The 26,276-nt window shown below is 36.2% G+C and overlaps 2 protein-coding genes across 3 annotated transcripts in view; both read right to left on the reverse strand.

Moving 5' to 3' along the window:
* Positions 1 to 26,276, reverse strand: part of LOC143604242 (uncharacterized) — a 242,202-nt gene that overhangs the window by 48,043 nt on the left and 167,883 nt on the right. The window lies entirely within an intron of this gene.
* Positions 25,262 to 26,213, reverse strand: LOC143577560 (E3 ubiquitin-protein ligase RSL1-like). The gene has a single exon (XM_077061594.1). It carries the CDS (start codon positions 26,110 to 26,112, stop codon positions 25,483 to 25,485), a length of 630 nt encoding a protein of 209 aa, XP_076917709.1. The 5' UTR covers positions 26,113 to 26,213; the 3' UTR covers positions 25,262 to 25,482.

Below are 26,276 nucleotides of genomic sequence, written 5' to 3' on the forward strand. Positions count from 1 at the left end.
CCATTTCCTCCACCAGTGTGAGGAACATTCCCACTTGCCGTAGAAGCAGAATCAATGTTATCAATCAGCTGCACATTGAATCTTTGCTGGTTTCCTTGATTACTTGTGCTAACACCTACAAATGATTTTGGAGTATCAGAATTGAGTTCAACAGGTTCTTCAATCATCTCATTCTCTTTCATCTCTATCTCAGCAGCTTCAAGAAAGCACACTACATCATCTACTTTTAGCTCATTGAAGTTGTGCTTTGTAAGGATGAACTTGCAGGCAGTATACCATTCTTTTGGCATAGAGTTGAGCAGCTTGGTGTTGAGATCAAAATAAGTCATGACATAGTCTGTGGTTCTGAGATCATTCACAATTGCTAAGAACCTCTCCAGAATTGATTTCAACCTTTCTCCTTCTTTATACTTGAATCTTTCTAGTTGCTGCTTCAATCTCTGCTTCTTGATGTTCTTGAGTTCAACATTTCCTTCAAACATTTCAAGTATTGCATCATACATTGCCTTGGCATTGGGATGATATGCAACCTTGGTAAGTATTTCCCAAGATAGACCTAGCTTCAACATAGCTAAAGCCTTGTCATCCACCTTTCTCATCGTTTCTCTCACAGCAGCAGAGGCTGCTGGATTTGCACCTTCTTCAACTTCCCCTTGTGGACCATTCTTGATGGAGTTCCACATATCAACATCATTATAGCAAATGGCTGCTTCAAACAAAACCTTCCATTTTGTGAAATTTTCCTGCCCATACAGTCTAGGAATCTTGTTAGTAGACACCTCTTGTTCCTCATAACCAGACATTTTGTGAAAACAAAAGTAATTTCTTTATAAAAACAGAGTTTCAAAAATATTCAGATCTGAAAATCGATTGCTCAGATCTGAGGTGTCTGATTCGATAAGAACAAGATTTAAATATAAAGATTAAAACTTTAAATAGAACAAGGAAAAGAAAACACCAAAAGATTGTAGATCTGGAAAAAAAGTGGAAAACAGAGCTACTGACTTCACGTTTCAATGTAACAGTGGTCTGCTGACGTCATTCTTCTTCAAATCTTCAATCAGCAACAATCTTTCCAAAATAGCAGTAATCAGGCTCTGATACCACTTGTCGGGTCCCTTATTTCAGCTGGATCTTACTTAATCATGTCATAACTCACACAAATTGATGTGTCGACAAGGGAGTTAATGACGGGTTGCTATATTTAGAAAGACAACTGTTTGTTAAAGGCGGAATCAATAACAAACATACGGTTGCATAAACAGTATTCAAAGGTAACCAACACAAACAAGATTCACTCAAAAGATTTCCATTCATATAACTTTCATCACACAAATTGGATAATCGATTTAGGGTTTCTTGAAGGAGGGTTTTTCCGTACGTATTCTAGGATAGCCGTCACTTTCAAGGAAAATATTCTTTCTTATCCAAAAGTGTAAAGGCTAGAATCCGTAGGAGGCGTGCCCTAAATTATTCCTTTTATAGGCCTGCCATCCTAGGACAGCTGTCATTACTTCTTGAAACCCCAAACATACATACATATTCAAATTACATAATCAGAAAATATTCTAAGTGTAAAAAAAGTCTTCCGGGTAGGCTTTGCATTAATCTTCACTTCCCGAGAACGCTATATACTCTGCCATCCTTCAGGACTTGGTAACATAGAAGTGTGCCCGGGATCGGTTTCCGGGTAGACTTTGCTTGAAGAGTATTTTACCAAGTAAAATACTCACCGGGTAGACTTCAGTCTTCTTGACTTTGCCAGACTTTGCCCGACAAACCCTTACGAGCAACCTTGTTCTTCAATGGTCCATTTCAACTCTTTGCTATAAAATAACTTATTAGCAAAGTGTACTCGGGAGTACTGTACCTTGCTTGACTTGAACCTTGCCCGATGTTACTTAGAGATATTCCATTTACATCAAGCTTGTTCGGACCACTATTATTAATGAATACCTTGCCCAGTCTTCCAATTACTTGGCTTCATGGACTTGGTTAGCCAAAAGCTTACTCGTGGGTGAACCTTACTTGGCTATGAAGAACAGACTTGCTTGACAAAGTGAACCTTGCCCGGATCTACATAAATTAGTGAACCTTGCCCGGCAATGCACTAATTTGCAAACCCTGCTCGGATATCCACTAAAGAAGACTACATGAAGATAACCTTGCCCGATAGACAAAATATCATACCCGGCTAAGTAAAAGCTTGCTCGGAGGTCTAAGGTATGCCCGGATCCATACTTAGTGAATTCTGAGGAGGTTGAGAAGATTTCCAATTTTCCATGTACTTCATTTTGGTCAAATCTTTGACTCAACATTGTCAATTAAATCAGCTTTCTTCTGTCTTCTACCCCTTTCTGCAGCTTTGATTTGATCATCTGAGATTTGATCACTAGTATCACTCATATCATCTTGGTTCAAATATTCTTCACTAAAGTCATCTTCAGACACATATACTCCAATTGACTTATCTTCCCTTACTTCCTCTTTCACAACAAACTCCCCCTCTTCATTCACTTCAACCACTTTGTACATATCAATGAACTCTTCTTTGTCTTGAAAGACATCTCTAAACTGTTGAAGATGTCCCTCTCTCTTTCTTTGTCAACCTTGGGTAAAAAGTAGTTGTTGAATGGTAGAGGAACAACTTTGTATTTATCTTCCTCTTTTATTTTGGTCATTATACCACAGATGTTTCCTATAGACACCAAGTTTTTTAGAAATTCATTCTCAACTTGTAACTTTGTGATCTTCACCTTTTCTTCAACAATCATCTTTTTAAGTCATTTATCTCATTTATGTATCTCTGCTGAGCTCTATAGCTACTCACATAATCATCCTCCAATCTTATAATATTCTCTTCATTGATTATATCACTTGCTTGGTACCCATTAATTATGCTTTGTAATCTGAAACACTCACCCTCTAGCTTGCGTACTTTTACAGTTAAAGCATTAATTGTTTCATGAAAATCAGTTGTAGAGGTTGAGTGTACCTCAGAGGATGATGTTCCAGCCTCATTTTCCACTACAGCCATCAATGCAACATTTGCTTTGGTGATATCATCTGCATGGTTAATCCAATCAAACTCCCCATCTTGTTGTGCAGCTAAAGCTACATGCCCTTGATTTATGGGTTGATTTTGGTTGTTTCTGTTGAGGTTATTTTGGAACATTTTGAGGGCTTTGGTTGTTTCTCTGAAAATTCTGTTTCTGGGGCACAACTTGCTAATTGTTCATTAGAGGCTGTTGGTAGTTGTTGAAATTGAGATTGTAATTGTTGTTTCTTGGTTGATTCTGTTGATATTGGTTCACTTGAAAGTTTTTAGGTTGGTTGCAATCTCTAGCAAAGTGTCCAGGTTGCTGGAAATTGTAACATATTGCCTTAGACTTGTCAACCCCAATCCTCACATTTGGACCAGATACTAGAGATCTTCCAGTCCTGTTGCACAACCTCTTGCTTCTAATAGCTAGCATTGCAGCTTGCCACTTCAGATCCATGTCTTCAAGATCATTAGCATAAATCGGTTCCAAGTCATCTTGAATGACACTTGTGTGGATCAAGTTTTTGGCTACAAATGCATTGTAGGACTCAGTAAACATGGAAAACAATGCTTGTGTCTCACTCCCTTGACCATTGCTCCCACCAACATAAGGTAAATGTCCACTTTCCGTTGAGGCAGAATCATTGTCTTCTAGAAGTTGGACATTAAAGCTTGATTGGTTTCCTTGGTAACTTGTACTCCCACCAACAAATGCTTTTGGTATGTCAACACCATGTTCATTAGGTTCCTCTATGATAGGGATCTGTTGTTGGTTTTTGGTTGACAAGTTTCCCATATGTGAAATAAGAGCATTGGACACCTGGAAACAGGGCTTCTCTTCCTTTATCATTTCATTTTCGATCATTTCTATTTCAGCAGCTTGTAGGAAGCAAATTACATCATCTAGCTTGAGTCTTTCAAAATTTGGTTTCTGAAGGATGAATTTTCTAGTTGTATACCACTCCTTTGGCATTGAAGACGGCAATTTAGTGTTCAAATTAAGGTCACTCGTGACATAATCAGTGGTTCTCAAGTCATTCACAATAGCTAGAAATCTATCAAGAATTGATTTCAGCCTTTCTCCATCCTTATACATGAATCTCTCAAGTTCTTGTTAGAGTCTTTGCTTCTTGATGTTCTTCAGTTCAGTATTGCCCTCAAACATCTCAAGTATTGCATCATACATAGCCTTGGTTGTTGTATGATGTGCAAATTTAGTGAGAATATCCCAAGACAGACCCAACTTGATCATAGCAAAGAGCCCTTTCATCAATCTTCCTCATCCTCTCACCAACGGCTTGGTTAGGATTTGCACCTTCAGGAACATATGCACCATTTTTAATTGGGTTCCACATATCCACATCATTATAACACATAGCAACCTCGAACAACACTTTCCACTTGATGATATTCACTTGTCCATACAGTCTTGGAATTTTGTTAGTGGACACTTCTTGCACTTCAAAACCAGACATATTTTTGGTATTTTGTTAAATGATTTTCAAGAAAAACAGAGAAAAGTTTAAACAAATTAAAACTTAGATTTGAAAAAAAAAATCAATCAGATTGTGAAAATTCCATAGATCTGATGTATCTGATTCGATTGGAGCAAGATCTAAGAATAAAAATTCAAACTTTAACAAGTAAAAGAAAATACTGAAAATTGCAGATAATGAAGAATAAAGGAAGCACAGAGTCGCTGACGTCGGGATTCAATGTGACAGTACTCAGCTTACGTCATTCTTCATCTTCAAATAATCATCAATAAGCAACAAACAGCAACAAACAAGCTCTGATACCACTTGTCGGTCCCGAATAATCACTCAAACTAACAATAAAAGTCACAACCCACACAATAAATGTGTCAACAAAAAGGTTGGTGACATTGCTATTTTTGGTATGATTAACCGTTTGTAAACGGCGGAATCAGAAACAAACAGAATAGTTTCTTAATGACTAATAAATAACAAACAAACAATAACTCAAAAGATTTCCATTTATAGAAAGGATTCATACAAATGTAAATCGATTAGGGTTTCTTGTAAGGAATGTTTTTTCGTTCTATTCTTAGGACAACTGTCACACTCAATTAGGAATATTCCATTAAATCTGAAAAGTGTAAAGGCTAAAATCCATGGTAGGTGTGCCCAAAATTATTCTATTTATAGGCCTGCCACCTTCTAACAGCTGTCCCGCCTTCTAGAAACCCTAATGATTGGTATATAATCAAATTACATATTCAAAAACATACTAAGTGTAAAAACAGGTCTTTCGAGTAGACTTTGAGTCAGTTGTCTTCACCGAGTAGGCTTTGTGCCTTTTGTCTTTTACGAGTAGACCTGGTAACCTTTGAAGTGTGCTGGTGAACATTTCTCCAGGTAGACTTTACTTAGAGTATTTTCCTAAGAAAATACTCACCTAGCAGACTTCAATCTTCTTGACCATATCAAACTTTGTCCGATATGATCTAACGAGCAAACTTGTTCTTTCAAAGATCCTTTCAACCCTTTGTTAGTGAATAACTTATTAGCAAAGCAAAGTGTGATGGTAACACTGTAGCTTGCTCGGAGTTGAACCTTGCCCAACAAAGTCCTTAAGATAATTCTTTATCAACTTTCATCAAGCATGCTCGGGCCACTTTTTATTAAAGAATACTTTGCTAGATCTTCCAAATACTTGGCTTCAAAAGGTTGGTTAGCCAAGAGCTTACTCAGAAGTAAACCTTGCTTGGCTATGAAGAACAACCTTGCTAGACATAGTGAACCCTGCTCGGATTGACACTAAAGAAGACTTCATGAAGATAACCTTGCCCGAAGGACAAAATACCTTGCTAGGGCAAGTAAACTTGCTCGGGAGTCCAAGTGTGCTCGGATTCCATACTCAGCCATTTCTAAGGAGTGTTGAGAAGATTCCAATCTCCCTTAAGTCATATCATGTCAAATCTTTGACTCAACACCATTGTTGTGATCATGCCAATTATTTCTTCATCAGTTGGACCAACAGGGACAGATCTTTGCTCATGAATAGGTTCTCCCCTAGATCCACAGTGAAATTGCAGTAATCTACTATTTCAGCTTCCAGCTTCTCCCATTCAACCTTTTCATAATAAAACAGTTCTTTTAATTGACTTTTTCCCAGGTTGTCAAATACACCTTCAGCCATGCCCTTGCTAAGCATCAATCCCTTTAAGGTCTTGATCTTGTTCTCATCATTCCAGGGCTCAACTGGCTCTACAGGTTCTTCCTTTACAAACACCAAGGGAGGAGCCTTAGGAGCCTTAGTTGATTCAGATTTTTCATGATCAAATTTGGCTTTTTCAGACTTATACAGAGAAAGTTTTTCATTTTTGCTCAAGTTCTTTATTTCATCTCCTCTGCCCCTAGCTTCCATCAACCTATCAAACAAATTTATTTTTTCATCCTCCCACTACATCTTTTCCTTCTAAGCCAGAGTTATAATTCTTGGTTTCTTTTTGCTTTTTTCAAAATTTTCTCTCCTTCTTGTTCATTCTCTCTAGTTCATCCCTTTTTACACCCTCAACTGTTGTATTGTAAGGACTTTCCAACTCTTCAAGCTTCATATGACTCAGTTTTTTTTTTTTCATAATAGCCATGAAGTCTCAGATATGCAAGGAATTTTTGGGTATCCTTGTTTTTCTTTTCCATCCTTTTCTTCATATCCCTCACTTCTTCATTAGTTAATGCCAACAACTCCTCATCTGTCATAGGTACCAGTGTTTCAAACTTATAGCCATGATTCATTAACCCCAAAATTTTCGGATCATTCTTTTTATCCTTGTTCAACATATCTTGAATTTTCTCCCTATGTTCATCATTCATGTTCACATCATTGGAATCACATGTATCATCATCATCATCATCAGATTCAGAGAGATCTTTAAGAGCATCAATTTTAGGTTCATTGACTATTGGCTCTTGTTCAACATCAGTAGGCTTGACTACTTGGAGAGGTACTGCATATATTGGACATTCAGGAAATGGACTTTTCTTCTTCTTCGGTGAAGGCTCATCAGATTTTTCAGTTTTATCTCCCCTCTTACTCTTCCTTTGATACTTCTTTCCAAACTTACCCCAATTTTCTTGATCCCATTATTCTGGATTCTTTATCAAGACATCATCCATTTGTTGTGTCCAAGATTTAAATGCTATTTGGGTTATAGACTCTCCAGCTTCATCAATAACCAACTGCTTATTCAAGTTTTCAGATTCAGTTTCAGTAGTGGCTTTCTTAGGTGTTTTTGTTTTATGAGGTTCAAGGGTTTTCTTGAATTGATACAAGATTATGGCTAGAGACTTGTCGGCTTCTTCAGTTTGTTTTAGTTTAATCAGCCCCTTAATAACTTCTTGTTCTAACTCCCCTTGTTCTTCATTTAAATCTTTCCTCAATTTAGTTTCCTCCAACAAAATACTCTGGTCCTCAAGTTCCTTATCATAAAGGAATCTTGATACCATATCCCTCTGCATCCATTCGGTTAAAGTCTCATCATGTTTTTTGGCAGCCTTTTCAGCTCCTTCATCTACCATCAATACCTCATCACTGGATTTGACTTTGTTGGTTTCAAGAGGTTGTAATGTTCTTCTGATTCATCAATAGATTTTCCTTTCATTCTCCTTCTCTCTTCATCAAAAGTTACTTGACTGGATGGACCAACTTCACTTACCATGGTTGGTTCACTGGGAGAGTTATCGATTTCGGCAAATAAGTCCTCCATCTCTTCATCATTTTCCTTTTCAACGTTATTTCCCTTCTTTAATTCAGAGGTTATATCATCATCATTTTTATCAGATAACACAATCTCCTCAGTATCTCCACCATCTTCAATGATCACATCAGTTTGTAGCCCATTCACTAGGGCATCAGTTGTTATATCTTCAGTAACAACAACATCATTTTCCTTATTATCTTCATTCTCATCAGCCTCAACCTCCTTCTCAGTCACATCATTCACATTATAATATTCCTCACCCCCATCAGATTCATTAGCATCATATCCTCATTCCTCATTTCCTCACTTGCATCCTCTTAATCACTCTCATACTCAGCAAATAGGCTTTTTAATGCATCCTCCCAAATTATATTGACCACGGGTGGATTCTCCCCTGTTTTGGTACAATTGAGGTCTCCTCAATCTCAGTTACCATGGATTGAATCTTGTTTTATGCATGTAACAATAGGGATTCCAGTTCAGTGTTCCTCTTCCTCAGCACCTCATTCTCCCTTCTAAAGTAAACATTTTCAACCAACACATCCAAGTATCTTGCAAATAAATAGGCACCAGGGGAAGGAGAACGGATAGGTGAACTTGTGGATGGGCCAGGATTATTGGTTTCGGGTTGGAAGGGTTCAAGAGGTGGGCTTTCAGTTATGTTTGTACTTGTTAAGGGTAATGGGTTTAGGTTTTGGATTAAATATGTGTAAGTGTGGATAGTTTTAAAGGTTGGGATATTTGGTTGGCCATCATGTTGTGATTGGGTTGGTGACTGATATGGTGTGTTTGGCTGGTTTATTAGGTGGGATGGGACATGTTGAGGAATATATGGTTCATGTATAGGCTGGTTTTGTGTTTGGGCTAAAGGTTGGTTTAGGATTTGGGTTTGGGGTGGGCTTTGGGTTTGGCTTTGGTTTGGTGATTGGGTTTGGTTTAGTGGTGATGTTGGTGGTGATGGGATGTATGGTTCATGGGCTTGGTATTGGGGTGGTGATATGGTTTGAGGTGGTGATATGGATTGGGTTAAGGGCTGGCTTAAGGGTGAGGTAGATGGTGTAGGAATAGGTTGGTTTAAAGTCTCCCCATGTGCCTCAGCATGAATATCTTAAATTTGTTCTTCTTCCACAACCAGATTATCACCTCCTCCATCATCATTATTGTTATCATCATTACCACCATCTACACCATCATCTCCTCCATCATCGGAATCAGAATCGTCTTCATCATCACTCTCCTCCTCAGAAGTCACTCTAGGTTACTATGCAACAGCCATGATCTCCAACTCCTTGTCAAGCAACCATGGTAGAATGTGAAATTTCACTTCCAGTTTAAAGTTGTCGGTGGCTACCAACCTTGCAATCCTCTTGTAAGTGTTAGGATCTTGCAATTTATATGTTGTGCCCATGGTTGGCAAATCAAGTATCACCAAATTAAATATGATCTGAAGGAATCTCAGATAAACCAAGATTTTCATAGCTAGGCCCTTCGCATAGCGCGCCGTGATGATTATTTTTTTTATTTTTTTTAAATAATATAGCAAGGTATGAACACACATAACACATACAATCATCAAACATGTAAATACTATTTATAATCGCATTTAGGTTAGTCATTTATCACCCACGCGAATAGATGGACTCGTGTGTGTGTGTGTGACTTGTTTCTGACTTATGTAAATGTTATGCATGACGTCTAAGATAACAATATATAACTAAAAACTGAATTTCAAAATAAAACCCAAATACAGGTCTGGTGGGGCTCGAACCAACGCTCTCCAGCCCCCTAACCAATATAACACACACCCTAGCCATCTGGGCTAAGGTTTCAGTTGATAATAAACTCGAAACCAATTAATTATAACCAAACAGACACAGACCCAAACCATACTATGAACTCTAGAATCGTCAATCGATCAAATAAATCAATGATCGGCCAAAACGGTTTAGGGCTTCTGTTAATTGATCCAAACTGTCACACCCCAACCTACGACGGAACATGCCGGGGCGTGACAATATTTTATCATAGCTCAAAAGATACTAAGTGAAATACATGTGTCAATATCAAATTAATCATTCATATATCTAATTTTAAAAGCACAAACATTGTCACAAAAAGAATAACGTTACAATTAAATATACAAATCATAAATAAAAAGTTATCACTAACTTCCTTATTTGATTCATCCAATAAAACTACATGCCTCATGCGTGAAAATATATATTTTTGTCAGCATAACGTTGCGCAAGTAAACCACAGTTTTTGAAATACATATAATACTAAAATAACAATTCCATGCAATAATCATAAATTACTACAACTAGTAAACAATAAATAAAAATTGTCTTTTCAACCAAATCGCATTGATAATGGTTTACTCTGACGGTGTATGATCATACTAATGAGGATGAGGATGAGGATGAGGATGAGGATGAGGTACCAACCAATCATAAAATAATCACGTAGTCATATTCGCACGTAACAACTAATCGAGAAATTTCAATTATGCATATAACGGAAATTGTAGTGAATAAAATAAGTTGATTTTGAACGCATAACGCCCCCAAAATTTTAAAGCGGTAAAAAGGGGGATGTGAATTTACTTACCTTAACAATTGGATTAACTGATGATGAGATAATAAAATGAACTAGAATGAAAAAAATCAAGCTCCTCGAGGTTCACCGACAAATATTCATAGTTGTTAATAATAAAGTGAGTTAAATATAAAGGACAAAATAAAGTGACGGATCTTGGGTCTTGATGGGGTTACTAGTCTTATTGTCATATTATAATGGTTGTTGTGTTATTATTATTACTATTATTAGTAGTAGTATTCTTGATTTGCGTTTGAGTTTGATCAATAAAATAAATAATATATATTAATGGAAAATTTTAACCGAAATATTTTGAATATCTAATATAATTTGGTTCGTTAACGAAAGTCGTAAAAAAAGAATACATATATATACATCTTATTTATTAAGTGTATGTGTATAAGGTTTATAGTTATATATATATATATATATATATATATGTAGACTTAATTATAAAATTTAAACAAGAAATATGAAAAGAAAAGAGTTGTTGCGGAGTTCGGTTTATCAAAATAATGTTTTTTTAACGTTTTAAACAACAAAAATAACAACAAAAATTGCTAAAAGAAGATAATAACCAAAAACAAATCTTTTGAGAAGGGTCTTTCTCCGAGAACGTTTAGAATCACTCCCCCATCGATATGGATTCGAATAAGTTTCTCGAAACATGAAATTTCGGCATGGTGGAGAGAGAGCCAATCCATACCAATGATAACGTCGAAGCTATCATTTGCATAGGTATAAGCTCGATAGAGAATTTTTGCCAATTGAGATTAATAGTGCAATTTCGAATGACGGATGATGTGTGTAATATGATGCTCTCACAACTAAGCTTTAAATTTATTAAACAAGACTCCTAAATAAACCACACAAAACCGGCAGGTGTACCGATCACTAATAGTATAGCACTATGGAAGTCCGAGTATCGAACACAAGGACACTTGAAAACGTTAATGATACTTAACCCTAACCAAGACTCACCTAAGAATATTTAAATGATTTTTAATAATTAACTACTTAACCTAACTTACTTTAACTAAATTAATTAGCTAGACTTAACTTAACTTAACTAAACACTTAACAAAACTTGGAAACTTAACTGCAATCGGAGAAAACGTCTACCTAGGTAAGAATCATATTGAAGGTATAATAAGCTAATGGATTGAGGATTCTCACGACACCGGTTCCTAAGGATGACACAACTAAAGTTCACTCAAGAAAGCTAGATCACCTCTCAGTCTCACTAACAAACTCTAACTTACACTTAGTTGATTTTAAGAACAAACCGGGAAACGAATTGTTAAAGTGCTCTAATGTCGACTCTCCTCTCGGTCTCACCGACACACTACCCTGATGGAGACGAATACTACGCAACCAAGGATAGAGGAACAATTTAGTTTAACTTAAATTAGATCAACTAATCGCTCAAAAACCCAAACCCGACAAGAACCGAACCCGCTCTCGCGCGATCTTAATTCTAACAAGTAAAAGTAATGAGACGAGTTTACTTCTTATCACCTCTCGGTCTCTAAGAAGGTGTTTCACGACTGATTTTATCTAATTAATTTACCCACTTATCCCTACGGTTGATCACCCCGCAAACAATCTCTAGACACAAAGTAAAGAGTTCAAACAAGCTAAAATCAATCAAAACATATTCAATTAATCAAAGCAAGAGGTATATGAGTATAACTAATCAATTCACAGCCACTAAACACAACCTAATTCAATGTTAAACCAAACTTTTCATTAACAATTCAAGCCATGATGATCAACAATCCATAAAACTCATTAAAACCTAACAATATTCATCTAACCTAGGTAGAACTAACACGTTTTGCAAATCATAATCAATGAACAATAGATGAAATAGATATAAATGATAAAAATGTTCATATAAGTCTGATTACAAAAGGTTTGAATGCTTAAAAACCAAAAACGAACTCACAAACGTTAAAATAAACTGACAACCGAAGGATAAAAGATGTAACTGTAAGCTTGTCCTCCTTGATTTCTCCTCTAGAGCAGGTGTGGGATGGCTGGAAACTTGAATAAAATCGTTCATAGGTTTTTAGGGTTTATATATATGTTTAATCACCTCCTTCCTAATATAAAATAGGTTAAAACAAGCCCACTAGGCCCACTAGAAGACAAAATAGACGTGGTAGCTGATTCTTGAACATTATTGGTAGCCTTGGGACATGTTGGAATCTACCACATGCTTCTTGAAGGGTATGACCAGGTCGCGTAGCTCGAACATGACATTTTCTGACGTTTTTCGACTTTCAGCTCGTTTATCTTCGTTTTTGCGTACCGGCTTCATCCGAGCTCCGTTTTAGCTGATTCTTTTTCCATTTGACTCGTTTTCTCGCTCTCTTCAACATGGGACCTATCATATACACAAACATGTAATTTCAAACAAGAAAAATTTATATTCGTTAACTTTTTACGCACAAAACAACCCAAAAACAGAATAAAAACGCTATGTGTTTTGCAACGCATCAAATATCCCCACACTTGATCCTTTTTCGTCCCTGAAAAAGAAATCTACACAGGATCATAACCTAGTAAAAAACAAAAAACTCCCACATTATTAATCATCATCAAAACATAAGAAATAGCTCGACATATTGACCGCGATTGCCAATATTGATGTCCACTTAAACCCAGCCACCAGCCAATCAAGCCCCCCTTTTGCATTAAATGTTTCTAAGTACAAAAATTAAGGCTACACCTACCCCATCTCAGACAAAGAGAGCTAGAAAAACTAGAGTCGAAGCAAACTGGTTCGACAAATCACCATAAGCCAAGGACTCGTTGATGGTACTAATTAGATGCAATCGGTGAAATTTTAATGGATGAATGGTCATGTGGAGGTCGTACGAGCTATTCCTAAATATTATTGGACTTTGTCATATAAATTCCTAATTTGATATTTATTGACTAAGAACATTCGAGCCCCAATAGTGTATCCTCAGAGTCACCATCCCCTTGGTAACACATAAACTCTAAGTCTCGTCTAGTATGTGCACTTTGGCCTCTTTTACTAACTTTAAAGAATGCTCATTTGGCATTTTAAATACATAACTTTCTTCACAAGCATTTTGCTTTTTTTAACAACTTTTGAGAATACACAAACATAACTTTCAATACATACTTTTCTTTTTCTTACTTTTTTTTCTCTTTTTTTTTCTTTTCTCTTTTTTTTTCTTTTTTTTCAATCTTTTATATCACCCTAAAAAATATAACTATTTCTAAGCTCGTAGAAAGATGGACATGTGGTGGTGTGCTGGTTTGAGTGCATCTAAGTATAACCATCTCAAAGTTTTCAGATTATGGTAATCCTCCCTAAGCATCGAAATTCGGTTTCACCGTTTTTCAAATTATTATATATATAAAATCTGCTAAAGAGGGCTATCAAAGCTAGTTGGGCCTACCGACAAATCCCAAATCAGATATGCAAACCATCTCTTCTTTTATTATTATATTATGTTTTTCAAAAGTTCCGAGAGTTCGTTAACACAATGGTAATAATATCATTTCCTGCTTAACGTAGAAGAAAAACAATTTTCAAAGGACATTTTTTCCTTTAAAACTATTTTTTTAAATATTAACTCCCAAGATTTTCAATATTCTTTTATTTTCTTTAAAATGGAAACGTTTGTTCCCCATCCCCACACTTAAATTTCACATTGTCCTCAATGTGAGACAAGGAAAAGACAAAACTAAACATAAAGAAAAATAAAGTGGAACAGAATCCCCTGGTATATGTGATCATGCAAGTGTGCGGTGAATCATGTTCCTCGCCCTCCTATTCGAACGCAAGCTTAAAACTCCAGTGCTCTCTATCAAGCTATCACTAACGAACGAAAGCGGCAATCCTTAAGCATATTGCATCCCCACACTTGTTTAAAACTCCAGCTCATCAACAGTCATCAACCAACCAAGGAATAACCTGCAAGTAAGGGAAGAAACACCTGGCAAAACTCGGTAATAAAAATAAAAATGAAAATAAAATAATAAGGAAAGATATTACCGGGTTGCCTCCCGGGAAGCGCTAAGTTTATTGAATAGTCTTCAGCCGGACTCGCTCCTGAAACCTCAATCAGGAAGCTTCTCCTTTATCCTCTTCCCATCGATGCTCCTCAATACTCTCCTCTTACAATTGGTCGGGAGGAAACCAATTGCATAACTTTCATTGGCCCGACCATATGAATTAAACTCGGCCCACCAACTCTTGAATTCCCCCAAAAATGGTTCAATGAAGTGAAACGGGGAAGTCAATCTCTTCATCACACTACGATTTCTTCACCCAGAAATCCTCCTTCTAGTTCTTTTAGCCAAACTTTTAAACCTTAACACGTCCCGAATGGAGATTGAGTACGGTTCGTGTTTTGGTTTTTCACAATCGAGGTGAAGTGTCGGAAGGACCAAATCACTAACTACTTCATGGATCTCCTTACAAAGCTCCTTCTCGATCCCCACACTTGGCTCGTTATATATTAAATCTTCAAGCAGCTTTAGATCACCAAGTGGGTCAAACTTGCCTTCATCCGTAGTGGCAAAGTCCATCAACTCTTCACCAAACTCATCCTTAAATTCTTCCTCCCAAGAGGGAACATACTCCTCTACTCTATGCTCCTCCATTCCGATATCTTCAATCTCACTCAGGGTTTCAAACAAAGGTGGATTCAAAGGTGGAATATATTCCAAATCATTTCTAATGGCAAACAATACATCGTCCATTATTGATTCCAATTCTGGGGTTGGCTCTAATATATTTCCAGATAAGTCTTTATACCCTAAAAAGTTCCCCATTTGATCATATGCAAATTGGTATGGAGGAGGCTTTGCCACAAGTGATTCCCATGGAGCTTTCCGTGCCTCAACTTCTATCCTCCTTCGCTTATAAGCATCATGTACCCAGTGATCTCCGCCACACACTTTGCACCATGGCGTTCCAACCTGTCGTCCGAACATATTTCCTGTAAAGAACACTCAAAAGAAAAGGATCACGGGCACCAGATAAAAATAGAAAAAAATACTAAAAATAAAATTAAAGTAAAACTAAACTAATTAAAATAACTAATCAAATCTAAATATACGAAAATAAAATAGGTAAATCCCAACTCTGGTCGTTCTCAATACGCCTCAAACCGTGTCCCCGGCAACGGCGCCAAAAACTTGATGTGTGTAATATGATGCTCTCACAACTAAGCTTTAAATTTATTAAACAAGACTCCTAAATAAACCACACAAAACCGGCAAGTGTACCGATCACTAATAGTATAGCACTATGGATGTCCGAGTATCGAACACAAGGACACTTGAAAACGTTAATGATACTTAACCCTAACCAAGACTCACCTAAGAATATTTAAATGATTTTTAATAATTAACTACTTAACCTAACTTACTTTAACTAAATTAATTAGCTAGACTTAACTTAACTTAACTAAACACTTAACAAAACTTGGAAACTTAACTGCAATCGGAGAAAACGTCTACCTAGGTAAGAATCATATTGAAGGTATAATAAGCTAATGGATTGAGGATTCTCACGACACCGGTTCCTAAGGATGACACAACTAAAGTTCACTCAAGAAAGCTAGATCACCTCTCAGTCTCACTAACAAACTCTAACTTACACTTAGTTGATTTTAAGAACAAACCGATAAACGAATTGTTAAAGTGCTCTAATGTCGACTCTCCTCTCGGTCTCACCGACACACTACCCTGATGGAGACGAATACTACGCAACCAAGGATAGAGGAATAATTTAGTTTAACTTAAATTAGATCAACTAATCGCTCAAAAACCCAAACCCGACAAGAACCAAACCCGCTCTCGCGCGATCTTAATTCTAACAAGTAAAAGTAATGAGACGAGTTTACTTCTTATCACCTCTCGGTCTCTAAGAAGGTGTTTCACAACTGATTTTATCTAATTAATTTACCCACTTATCCCTACGGTTGATCACCCCGCAAACAATCTCTAGACACAAAGTAAAGAGTTCAAACAAGCTAAAATCAATCAAAACCTATTCAATTAATCAAAGCAAGAGGTATATGAGTATAACTAATAAATTCACAGCCACTAAACACAACCTAATTCAATGTTAAACCAAACTTTTCATTAACAATTCAAGCCATGATGATCAACAATCCATAAAACTCATTAAAACCTAACAATATTCATCTAACCTAGGTAGAACTAACACGTTTAGCCAATCATAATCAATGAAAAATAGATGAAATAGATATAAATGATAAAAATGTTCATATAAATCTGATTACAAAAGGTTTGAATGCTTAAAAACCAAAAACGAACTCACAAACGTTAAAATAAACTGACAACCGAAGGATAAAAGATGTAACTGTAAGCTTGTCCTCCTTGATTTCTCCTCTAGAGCAGGTGTGGGATGGCTGGAAACTTGAATAAAATCGTTCATAGGTTTTTAGGGTTTATATATATGTTTAATCACCTCCTTCCTAATATAAAATAGGTTAAAACAAGCCCACTAGGCCCACTAGAAGACAAAATAGACGTGGTAGCTGATTCTTGAACATTATTGGTAGCCTTGGGATATGTTGGAATCTACCACATGCTTCTTGAATGGTATAACCAGGTCGCGTAGCTCGAACATGACATTTTCTGACGTTTTTCGACTTTCAGCTCGTTTATCTTCGTTTTTGCGTACCGGCTTCATCGGAGCTCCGTTTTAGCTGATTCTTTTTCCATTTGACTCGTTTTCTCGCTCTCTTCAACATGGGACCTATCACATACACAAACATGTAATTTCAAGCAAGAAAAATTTATATTCGTTAACTTTTTACGCACAAAACAACCCAAAAACAGAATAAAAACGTTATGTGTTTTGCAACACATCAATGGAATCAATAGTGATCGAACTACCGTTGGCTATCTCTCCTGTGAAGGGCTTAGATAACTTACTATGGGGCACATCAAGTATGTATTCAGAATCAAAGGAAGTAAAGCTCATATCGGCTCCCGAATCAAATAGTACCGAAGCATGGTGCTTATTAACTAGAAACGTACCGTTCACCACATCATTCGAGTTTCGGGCTTGATGTGCATTGATGTTGAAAGCTTGTCCTTGAGTTCCTCGAGGTGCTTGGGTTTTAGAAGTCGAAGCTTGAGGTGTTGGAGCTTGATAGGCTTGCATGACCATGGGTTGAACTTGAAGAGTTGGAGGAGCCATGAGTTGGGGTACTTAGGGTTGGTAAGTTTGTACTTGATAGGCTTGGAAGGTGTAGTACGGTTGTGGTGAAACATAGGCTTGGTGGCCTTGAGCGAGTCGAGGACACGCGTCACGGAGGTGATTTGGGTCCCCGCAGTTGTAGCAAGCCCTAACGGGGTTAATGATTAGAGCACGAGGGATGTCTCGGTTGGGTTGGTTTGTTGGTGTGAAACGCGGTGGAACGGCATGCACACGAGGTGCCTCTCGAAAATATAGGGTGAGTTGGCCGAATCGGTGGAAATTGGTGCACACCCGACAAGTGTCTTGAGCCTGGTGGTGGCGTTGGCAAGTGTTGCAATGCGGGTGTGGGCCGGTGTAGGGTTTCTTGTTTGGAGGGGCTTGTTGGGCTTGTGGTTGGGCTAAGACATAATTTTTGGGAGTGGGTTTTATCTTGTTGTTGCGGTAGTGGGATGAGTTGTTGTGATCGTTATTCTTGGAGGATTCGGGCTTAGAGGATTCAGGCTTAGATTCCTTAGTGGGCTCAGGTTTGGGCTTATCATTGGGTTTCTTAGAACTCTTTCGCGTCAAGGTCCCGGCCGTAACGTGGTTCTTGGTGAGGAAACCGGATAGGGTGATGACATCGCGGAGGGTTTGAGGATCACGAATTTGGACGGAATCTTGGATTTGCATAGCCAAAACCCGAGATGTACTTGTCGATTGAACGTTCAAGGGGAGTAACCATGTGGGGGATGAGAAGACTCAGTTCATGGAAACGATAGTTGTAGATGGTGTCATTACCACTTTCGTGTTTCAAATTCCAAAATTCCTCTTCCAACTTCCGAAGCTCATGTTTCGGGCAAAACTTCTTGAGCATGAGTTTCTTGTGGTCATCCCATGGCAACGCCATGGCAACCTCAGCGCCAAGCATGCGCTTCTCAGTGTTCCACCAATTTAGGGAATTCTTTTTTAGTACGCTCGAGGCATAAGTGGTATTTTTGTCCTCGGAACATTCACAATGGAGGAACATCCTCTCCATTTCTTCAAACCATTGGAGGAGAATGGTAGCCCCATCGATACCGAAGTATTCAGGCGGTTTAGCACTCTTGAATTGCTTGATGGAGCAAAATATTGGGTTAGGAGTTGTGGATGATGTAGAAGCATTCACAATTTGCAATTGAGAGATAATCGTTGGGAGGGCTTCCACGATGCCCTTTGCAATGCGGAATGACATGCTACGGCCAGAGTTGCCGGTGCGACTGTTACTGTTGATGAGGCAGGAAATTATACTGCAGGGGTAAAAGGGGTAAAATTTCATGAGGCTCGAGTAATTTTTGTATATATAAGAGTTCAAATTAAATGATACTTGTGAATTTTATTAATAATTTGATGTTGTGATTGTGGTTGAGATTGAGAATTTCATTACTTACGAGACTTGATTATATAACATTTTATCATCTTTAACATTTTGGGAATATATATATATATATATATATATAACAACATAACTTTAATTAAAATACATGGGTTCATTTGTTGATCAGGGCTTCATGAACCACCATGGGTTCTTCCAACAAATGAAAAATATTGAACACCAAATAAACAAAATAAATCAAAAATCAGATTTGAGGGGGTGTTGAGGTAGATGGTTAAAGTAATTCAGGAGCCACCCCATTATACATACTTCATCCATCCGTTCAACAAAACACAATACAGAAAAACCGAGTTTAGCCACAAACCACCGTGAATTCGGTTATAAACTAAGGATGTGATCGTCACATGACCACATTTGATACAATGAGGATAGTAGATTCGGGTACGTTTGGTGTGATATGCTTTGGCTGAATAAGTTTCACACCCTTACCGAACACTCCAGGAAGGCAAACGGGTCTCGCGGTTAATTGAGATTTATGCGCATTGCACTTCCTTAGGCTCGCAAGCCTTGGTGTCAAGGGTTCGGTAAACAAGTGTGTCCCTCTTACAGTTTACTACATATCCGTCTCACGAATCATACTCAAGGAAAGTGGAGTAAAAGGTGGGATTTCTTAAGGAATTTCCCGAATAAAAATCGTCCTAGAGTTTTATTTATTTATTTATTTTTTGTTGAGTGAGGCATAGCCTCGAAATAAGTGTGTGTTTTTGTGTACCATTGTATATATATGATGAACAGTATAAATATGCTAAGTTGTGTAAAAAAATTTAAACAAGTAAGATGCACATATAGGAACACGTATAGGGACCCTAAACAAGCTACTAAGTCATTACGTCTAACCACCTATCTAATTGCCTTCGGATCTGATACCACATGCTACGGCAGAACATGTCGGGGCGCGACAATATTGTATCATAGCTCAGAAGACACTAAGTGAAATACACGTGTCAATATCTAAATTATTCATTCATATATCAAATTTCAAAAGCACAAACATTGTCTCAAACGGAATAACGTTACAATTAAATATTTAAATCATAAAAAAAATAATAAATGTGTTCTTCATTCATCATAGCAACCTAAGGTATCATTTAACTTCAATACTTGATTCATCCAATAAAGCTACCTGCGTCATGCGTGAAAATATATATTTTTGTCAACATAACGTTGAGCAAGTAAACCACAGTTTTTGATATACATATAATACTAAAATGACAATTCCATGCAATAATCGTAAATTACACCAACTAGTAAACAATAAATAAAAATTGTCTTTTCAACCGAATCGCAATGATAACGGTTTACTCCGACGGCGTATGATCATACTAGTGAGGATGAGGATGAGGTACCAACCAATAACAAAATAATCACGCAGTCATATTCGCACGTAACAACTAATCGAGCAATTTCAATTATGCATATAACGGAATTGTAGTGAAAAAAATAAGTTGATTTTGAACGCATAACACCCCCAAAATTTTAAAGCGGTAAAAAGGGGGATGTGAATTTACATACCTTAACAATTGAATTAAGTGATGATGAGATAATAAAAGGAACTAGAATGAAAAAGATCAAGCTCCTCGAGGTTCACCGACAAATATTCTTAGTTGTTAATGATAAATTGAGTTAAATATAAAGGACAAAATAAAATGACGGATCTTGGGTCTTGATGGGGTTATTAGTCTTATTGTCATATTTTTATGGTTGTTGTGTTTTTATTATTACTATTATTATTAGTAGTATTATTGATTTGCGTTTGATTTTGATCAATAAAATAAATAATACTCCCTCCGTCCCATTTTAAGTGTCCTAATTTGAATTTTCAAGTCTTTCTTGTTTAACTTTGACCGACAATATTTTTGTTTGTGTTATATAACACTTGATGAAAATTATATCAATGTAAAATACATTTAAAACTCAATCCATTCATATATTTTACATCAAGTATTATATAACACAAACAAAATATTTTTGGTCAAAGTTAAACAAGAAAGACTTGAAAACTCAAATTAAGACATTTAAAATGGGACGGAGGGAGTATATATTAAAGGAAAATTTTAAACAAAATATTTTTAATATCTAATATAATTTGGTTCGTTAACGAGAGTCGTAGAAAAAAGAATATATATACATCTTATTTATTAAGTGTATGTGTATAAGGTATATAGTTATATATATATATATATACACCCTATATAGGTATTGGATCATTTCAGAAGTTTTTTTACAGTGAGAAGTGCGAGAAATGAATGTGTAACTCCATTAATCCCTAATTTTTCACTCCATTTCTTATGTGTAGGTGCGTTGTGTAGGTGCATATGTATATGTGTAGGTACGTATGTTTGTATATGTGTACGTATGTTGGTATATGTGTATGTATGTTTGTATGTGTGTAGGTACATAGGTTTAAATGTGGCTCGGTACATTTATATGTTTGTAGGTAGGTTTGAATGTGTAATTAAGACATAAATACAATCAACCTACATATATGTATATAACATCATATGAAAGGGAGTGAAATTAAGGATTAATGGAGTTATACATTCACTTCTCGCACTTCTCGCTGTAATATCACTTCTCGCAAATCCATCCCCATATAGGTATATATATATATATATATATATATATATATATATATATATATATATAGACTCAATTATAAAATTTAAACAAGAAATATGAAAAGAAAAGAGAAGAGTTGTTTCGGTGTTTGGTTTATCAAAATAATGTTTTTTTAACGTTTTGAACAACAAAAATTGCTAAAAGAAGATAATAACTAAAAACAAAAAAAAACGGGCCTGAGGAGACTCGAACCCGCGTCCCCAGGCCGGTTCAAAGGTCTTAGCATATACGCAGTTGCCACTGGGACATCTGTCTAACACGTTTGTAACTTGAAACCCATTTAATATATACTATATCTGATATACGTTCTTTCCCCTTATTAACCCTAGAAATTAAATTCTCCAATTCGTTCAAGGTTTGTTAAAATTGATTTAGGGTTAATGTTTCTGAGCTAAAATCGATTTCAAAGCATAGTTTAATTACCTATTATGGTGACAGATTGAGGGTGAACGACGAGATGGGTTCCGCGGCACAAAATTTATACCAAAGCTGATATTAGTGAACTTATATGTTGTAATTAGGTTCGGGCTTTGATTCGCGAGGTCGAGATGAGTGTGTGTGCAGGTTTAATTGAAACGAGGTTGGGCATTTATAGTGTTACAAGGCCAAAAGAGCCGCGGTTCTATATTTATGAAATTCGCTATCAATTTGTAATACATTCTACTATTAACAACGTCGGTGTACGCGGTTTAGGTTAGCAAAAGGTCTGGCAAGATCAATTACGTGATTTAGTCCGTAAATTATGGCTCAAGAAACAGAGGGAGGGGTATTGCCGTCGGTGAGAGGAAGAGAGGGGAGGGAAAGAAATTGATTTTGTTTATTTGCTAACTGGTCCTTGATCTTCGAGGTTGGATGCAAAAGTGAATTAAAGTTGGTTAAGGGTTCTTTTTGTACATGTCCCATAGTTATAATCAATTATAAAAAGAAAATAAATAAACATATTAAACAAAACGAGACTTTATTGATAAAATACCTGAACCCGAACCCGGGTCGGGTAATGATTACAAATACGAAAGCTTCGAAAACCCGAAATGTTACACAAACTGACTACAATGCATAAAACAATTACCTTAAAAAGATTTGTATTGATGGTGAATGAAGATCCAACACCGTCGGCCTAAAAACGACTTCGACGAGCACCAAACAACTGATTTTAATTTAGTTAAATTTAGGGGATTTGGTCGTGTTGATTGCAGGCACGTGTGAGATCGATTGATTGAATTATTATGGACCCAAATGGGTATCTAGAAGACTTGCAATTGTTGTTTTTTCTTATTTTATTAAACCGAGTCATATTCGATCTTGTTTATCAATTACAAGCGTCGGTGTGATTGGTTTAGGCAAGTAAATTAATTTCGTAAATCAATTCCAAGTTTGATTAACGTATTGATCAAGATTATGACTCGGGTATGAGGGTTTAGGAATGGGTTCGGGTTTGGTTAATGGGTTAAGATATTATAAAATCGGCAGATTTTGCTATTAGGTCCCTCCATATTAGATAAGGATACATAAAAGGGCTTAAAGTGTAGTTTTGGGTGGGAATTGTACATAAACGAAAGTTATTTATATACATTAAATAAACATAATAAACAAATAACAATTACTCGATAAGCGCGACATTTTATTGATAAAGATTTCCCAAACATAGAAACGGGTCAGGTAACGAATACAAAAATAAGAAATGGTAAAATCCGAATTGTTACAGGGGTGGGGTAATATAAATTTACCGATATACCAATCCATCTAAATGGTATTCTCCGGTTTTCATTTTACCAATATTATAAAATGAACATTGATATTTTGAGATCAGTTCTAACTTAAGAAACACAAACTAAATTAGTTCAAGCTATTTGATATACCATAATATAGAACCTAGAGCTAAAACCAAAAGTGTATGGACCGTATGCCTTTATTTATGAGGATATGATATAAAGAAAATAGACAAAAATTTATGAAGGGAGAGGGGTGCTCCACTAAACTAACTACCCAAATACTCACCAATCCTATAATATTATATCATTTCACAATAAAGTACACTAAAATATTCAAATTAAATGCAACACTTACTCAACTACCCAACTCTCTCTTTCTCTCATCTCTCCATGCACACATGCAATCTCTTTCTTCCTCAAACAAATCGGGTATTAGTCCATGAAAAAGGGTGCCCGAAATGAACAATAGGTTAACGGCGACTATGTTGACTACAGGGTATAGGGCACCTGAAATGTTTTTATGAGGGTGCCCCTCTCCCCTCTAAGAGAATATAATTAAAGGGAAACAAGAATTTCTAATGCCCCTCTTTCATTTTGTTTTTGTTCATGTATCTTGTGTGGGCTCTTTCAACTTGTAAGTTGCTCGTTTTTTTTTTCTTCTATATAAATTGGCCTTTCATAAAAAATTAATTTATTTTTTGGATAATTCCTTCTTTAAACATAGACTGCATTATATAGGAAAGTTAATTAGTACTAAACTTTAGAAAAAAGAAACTAAAACATGGGAAAGTGGGTTCCTAAATTCATTAAATATAACTAATCCTTTATATGGGAGATGGAAATCATGGGATAAAGGGTATGGCATGTAGCATTTTTTTTTCTTGTTTTATGGTTTACAAGAAAATTGAAAACTGTTGCACTTACAAGGACAATAAAACTATTGCTCTAAATAGTTTGCTTTACAATTAACATTAGAGTATTAGACAAATTCTCTAGTCCTCTTTGAAATAAGGTGGTACCAACCTAATCACTAATCAAATGTTTCAAGAAATTAAGAAAGAATCCAAACTTTTAGAAGAGACGATTTTTCAAATCATATTTTTCATTCCTAACCTTAATGGAAACATAAAAAGCCATTTTTATGGAACTGTTTGTTTCAAATGTAACATAAGGTTCTGGAACTGTACCTTAAACCCCGGAATCTACTACTTTGTTTCAAAATTTGAATTGATGTTGTAAAGTGTACCAAATTTTTTAGGACCAAGTAATTAATGTTGAAAGTGTACCAAATCGTGATTCAAGACCTTTTTTCATTTCATTTCTCCTTGTGTTTTTTTTTTTCATTTACTCTTTTTGGATTGACCAGAATGGAAAATTAAGCAATAGAGCAAATCCCTTTTTGCTGAAATATAAAAACTTTTGCAATGACATTTTCATAAACCCTAAACTGGTATATTATGTTTATCTCATCATCAATAAAATTTATATAATTATATAAAAATAAACATATCTGAGTATCATTCTTTCTTTAAGAGCAATACGTTTAAACACTTCAAAAATTAAAGTCGGTTATTGATTACACAGCACGACAACACTCAACACTGTGCTTAATTCTCATGATCAAACAGAAGTATGTAAACCATTCCACATATAAATAAAGCTATAAATATAATACCAATTACTACGGTTTCACAGGCGGGATGGAGGACACACTTTTCTTGTCCGCACTTATAGCAAAATAGGGTTTTACATCTGCGCAGAGTGACAAGAAATATTTACTTGTTTTGCATTTATTAACTAATAATTCTTTTATAGGGTTTTGGTTTCATGTTAATACAATATGCACATTTAACAATCCATTTTTATTGTTATATGATTACTTAATTTAATGAAGATTCATGTCATTACCATGATTAGGGGGTGCTCATCAAACCGAAAAAACCCGATCCGAATCAAAAGGCGTTCGCTAGGTTTTATGTTTTTTTTTTAAATTGAATTCGGTTTTGGTTTTGGTTTTGATTTTGCATGTAATACAAAACCAAAAAAGTAACAACCCGAACCACAAATTGAACAAATCTTCAACTCAAATATTTTAGCCGAAGTATATATTAATCAGAATCAAAGTCACGGTTTTTACCCGAAAACCAACCCTAACTAAGATTGTGTGTAACGTAATGAATTGAAGAGGGGGCAAACAAACCGGCATCGAATAAGCGCGCAACCATCAACACGTTCTACACAATGGCCACACCTAGGACACCTCCTCCACTTATTCTTCTTGTAAAGAAGATCAAAGGCAACGCTGTTTTCATCCCTGTGCTTTCTGGTCTCTTCACATGTAAAACCCTCATGCCATGTAACCTTACACATGAAACAAAATGGTTTCTTGCAAGTCGGACACACGCATCTCTTCAACTTCTGATCACCACACTCGTTCAAAATCAACTCCGAGCACTCTTTGTTAGGACAGTATACCCTCTCAATAGGTAGCACCGTGGATTCACATAACACATCACACCATTTGACAAACAACTGCTGCGTGATCTTCAGGCGGCATGATAAGGGTTTGAGACAGTGCTTGCAGGTAGTTGCAGGACATCTTATGTCTGATAGGTTGTCTTCTAGCTTCATCTGGATGTATTTGGTCATACATTCGGTGCAAAAAGGGTGAACACATTTATCGTTGTAGTCGTTGAACTTGTTGTTTCGGAGGGTGACCGGTTCAATGCAGATCTCGCTAGTGAATGTTTCCTCTTGTTCGGGTTTCTCAATAGGACTCGCCATCGTTTAAGAGAAATTTGTTTTGAATGCTAATAATTCGTTGGCCGATGGGATTTATATTTAACACTCTCTTTTGGAATACACATGCATTAGAATAGGAATACACTTATAACATTAATTTTTAAAATTCGTTTATTTTTTTTAATATTAATTTTTTTCTTTTCTGC

The sequence above is a fragment of the Bidens hawaiensis genome, unplaced genomic scaffold, assembly GCF_021521415.1.
Source record: "Bidens hawaiensis isolate Kalapana, Puna unplaced genomic scaffold, B.hawaiensis_p1.1 tig00000001_1, whole genome shotgun sequence".
Taxonomy (NCBI): domain Eukaryota; kingdom Viridiplantae; phylum Streptophyta; class Magnoliopsida; order Asterales; family Asteraceae; genus Bidens; species Bidens hawaiensis.

Excerpts from the sequence above, each read along its gene's own strand:
- LOC143577560 (XM_077061594.1), bottom strand. The coding sequence starts at position 26,112 with ATGGCGAGTCCTATTGAGAAACCCGAACAAGAGGAAACATTCACTAGC.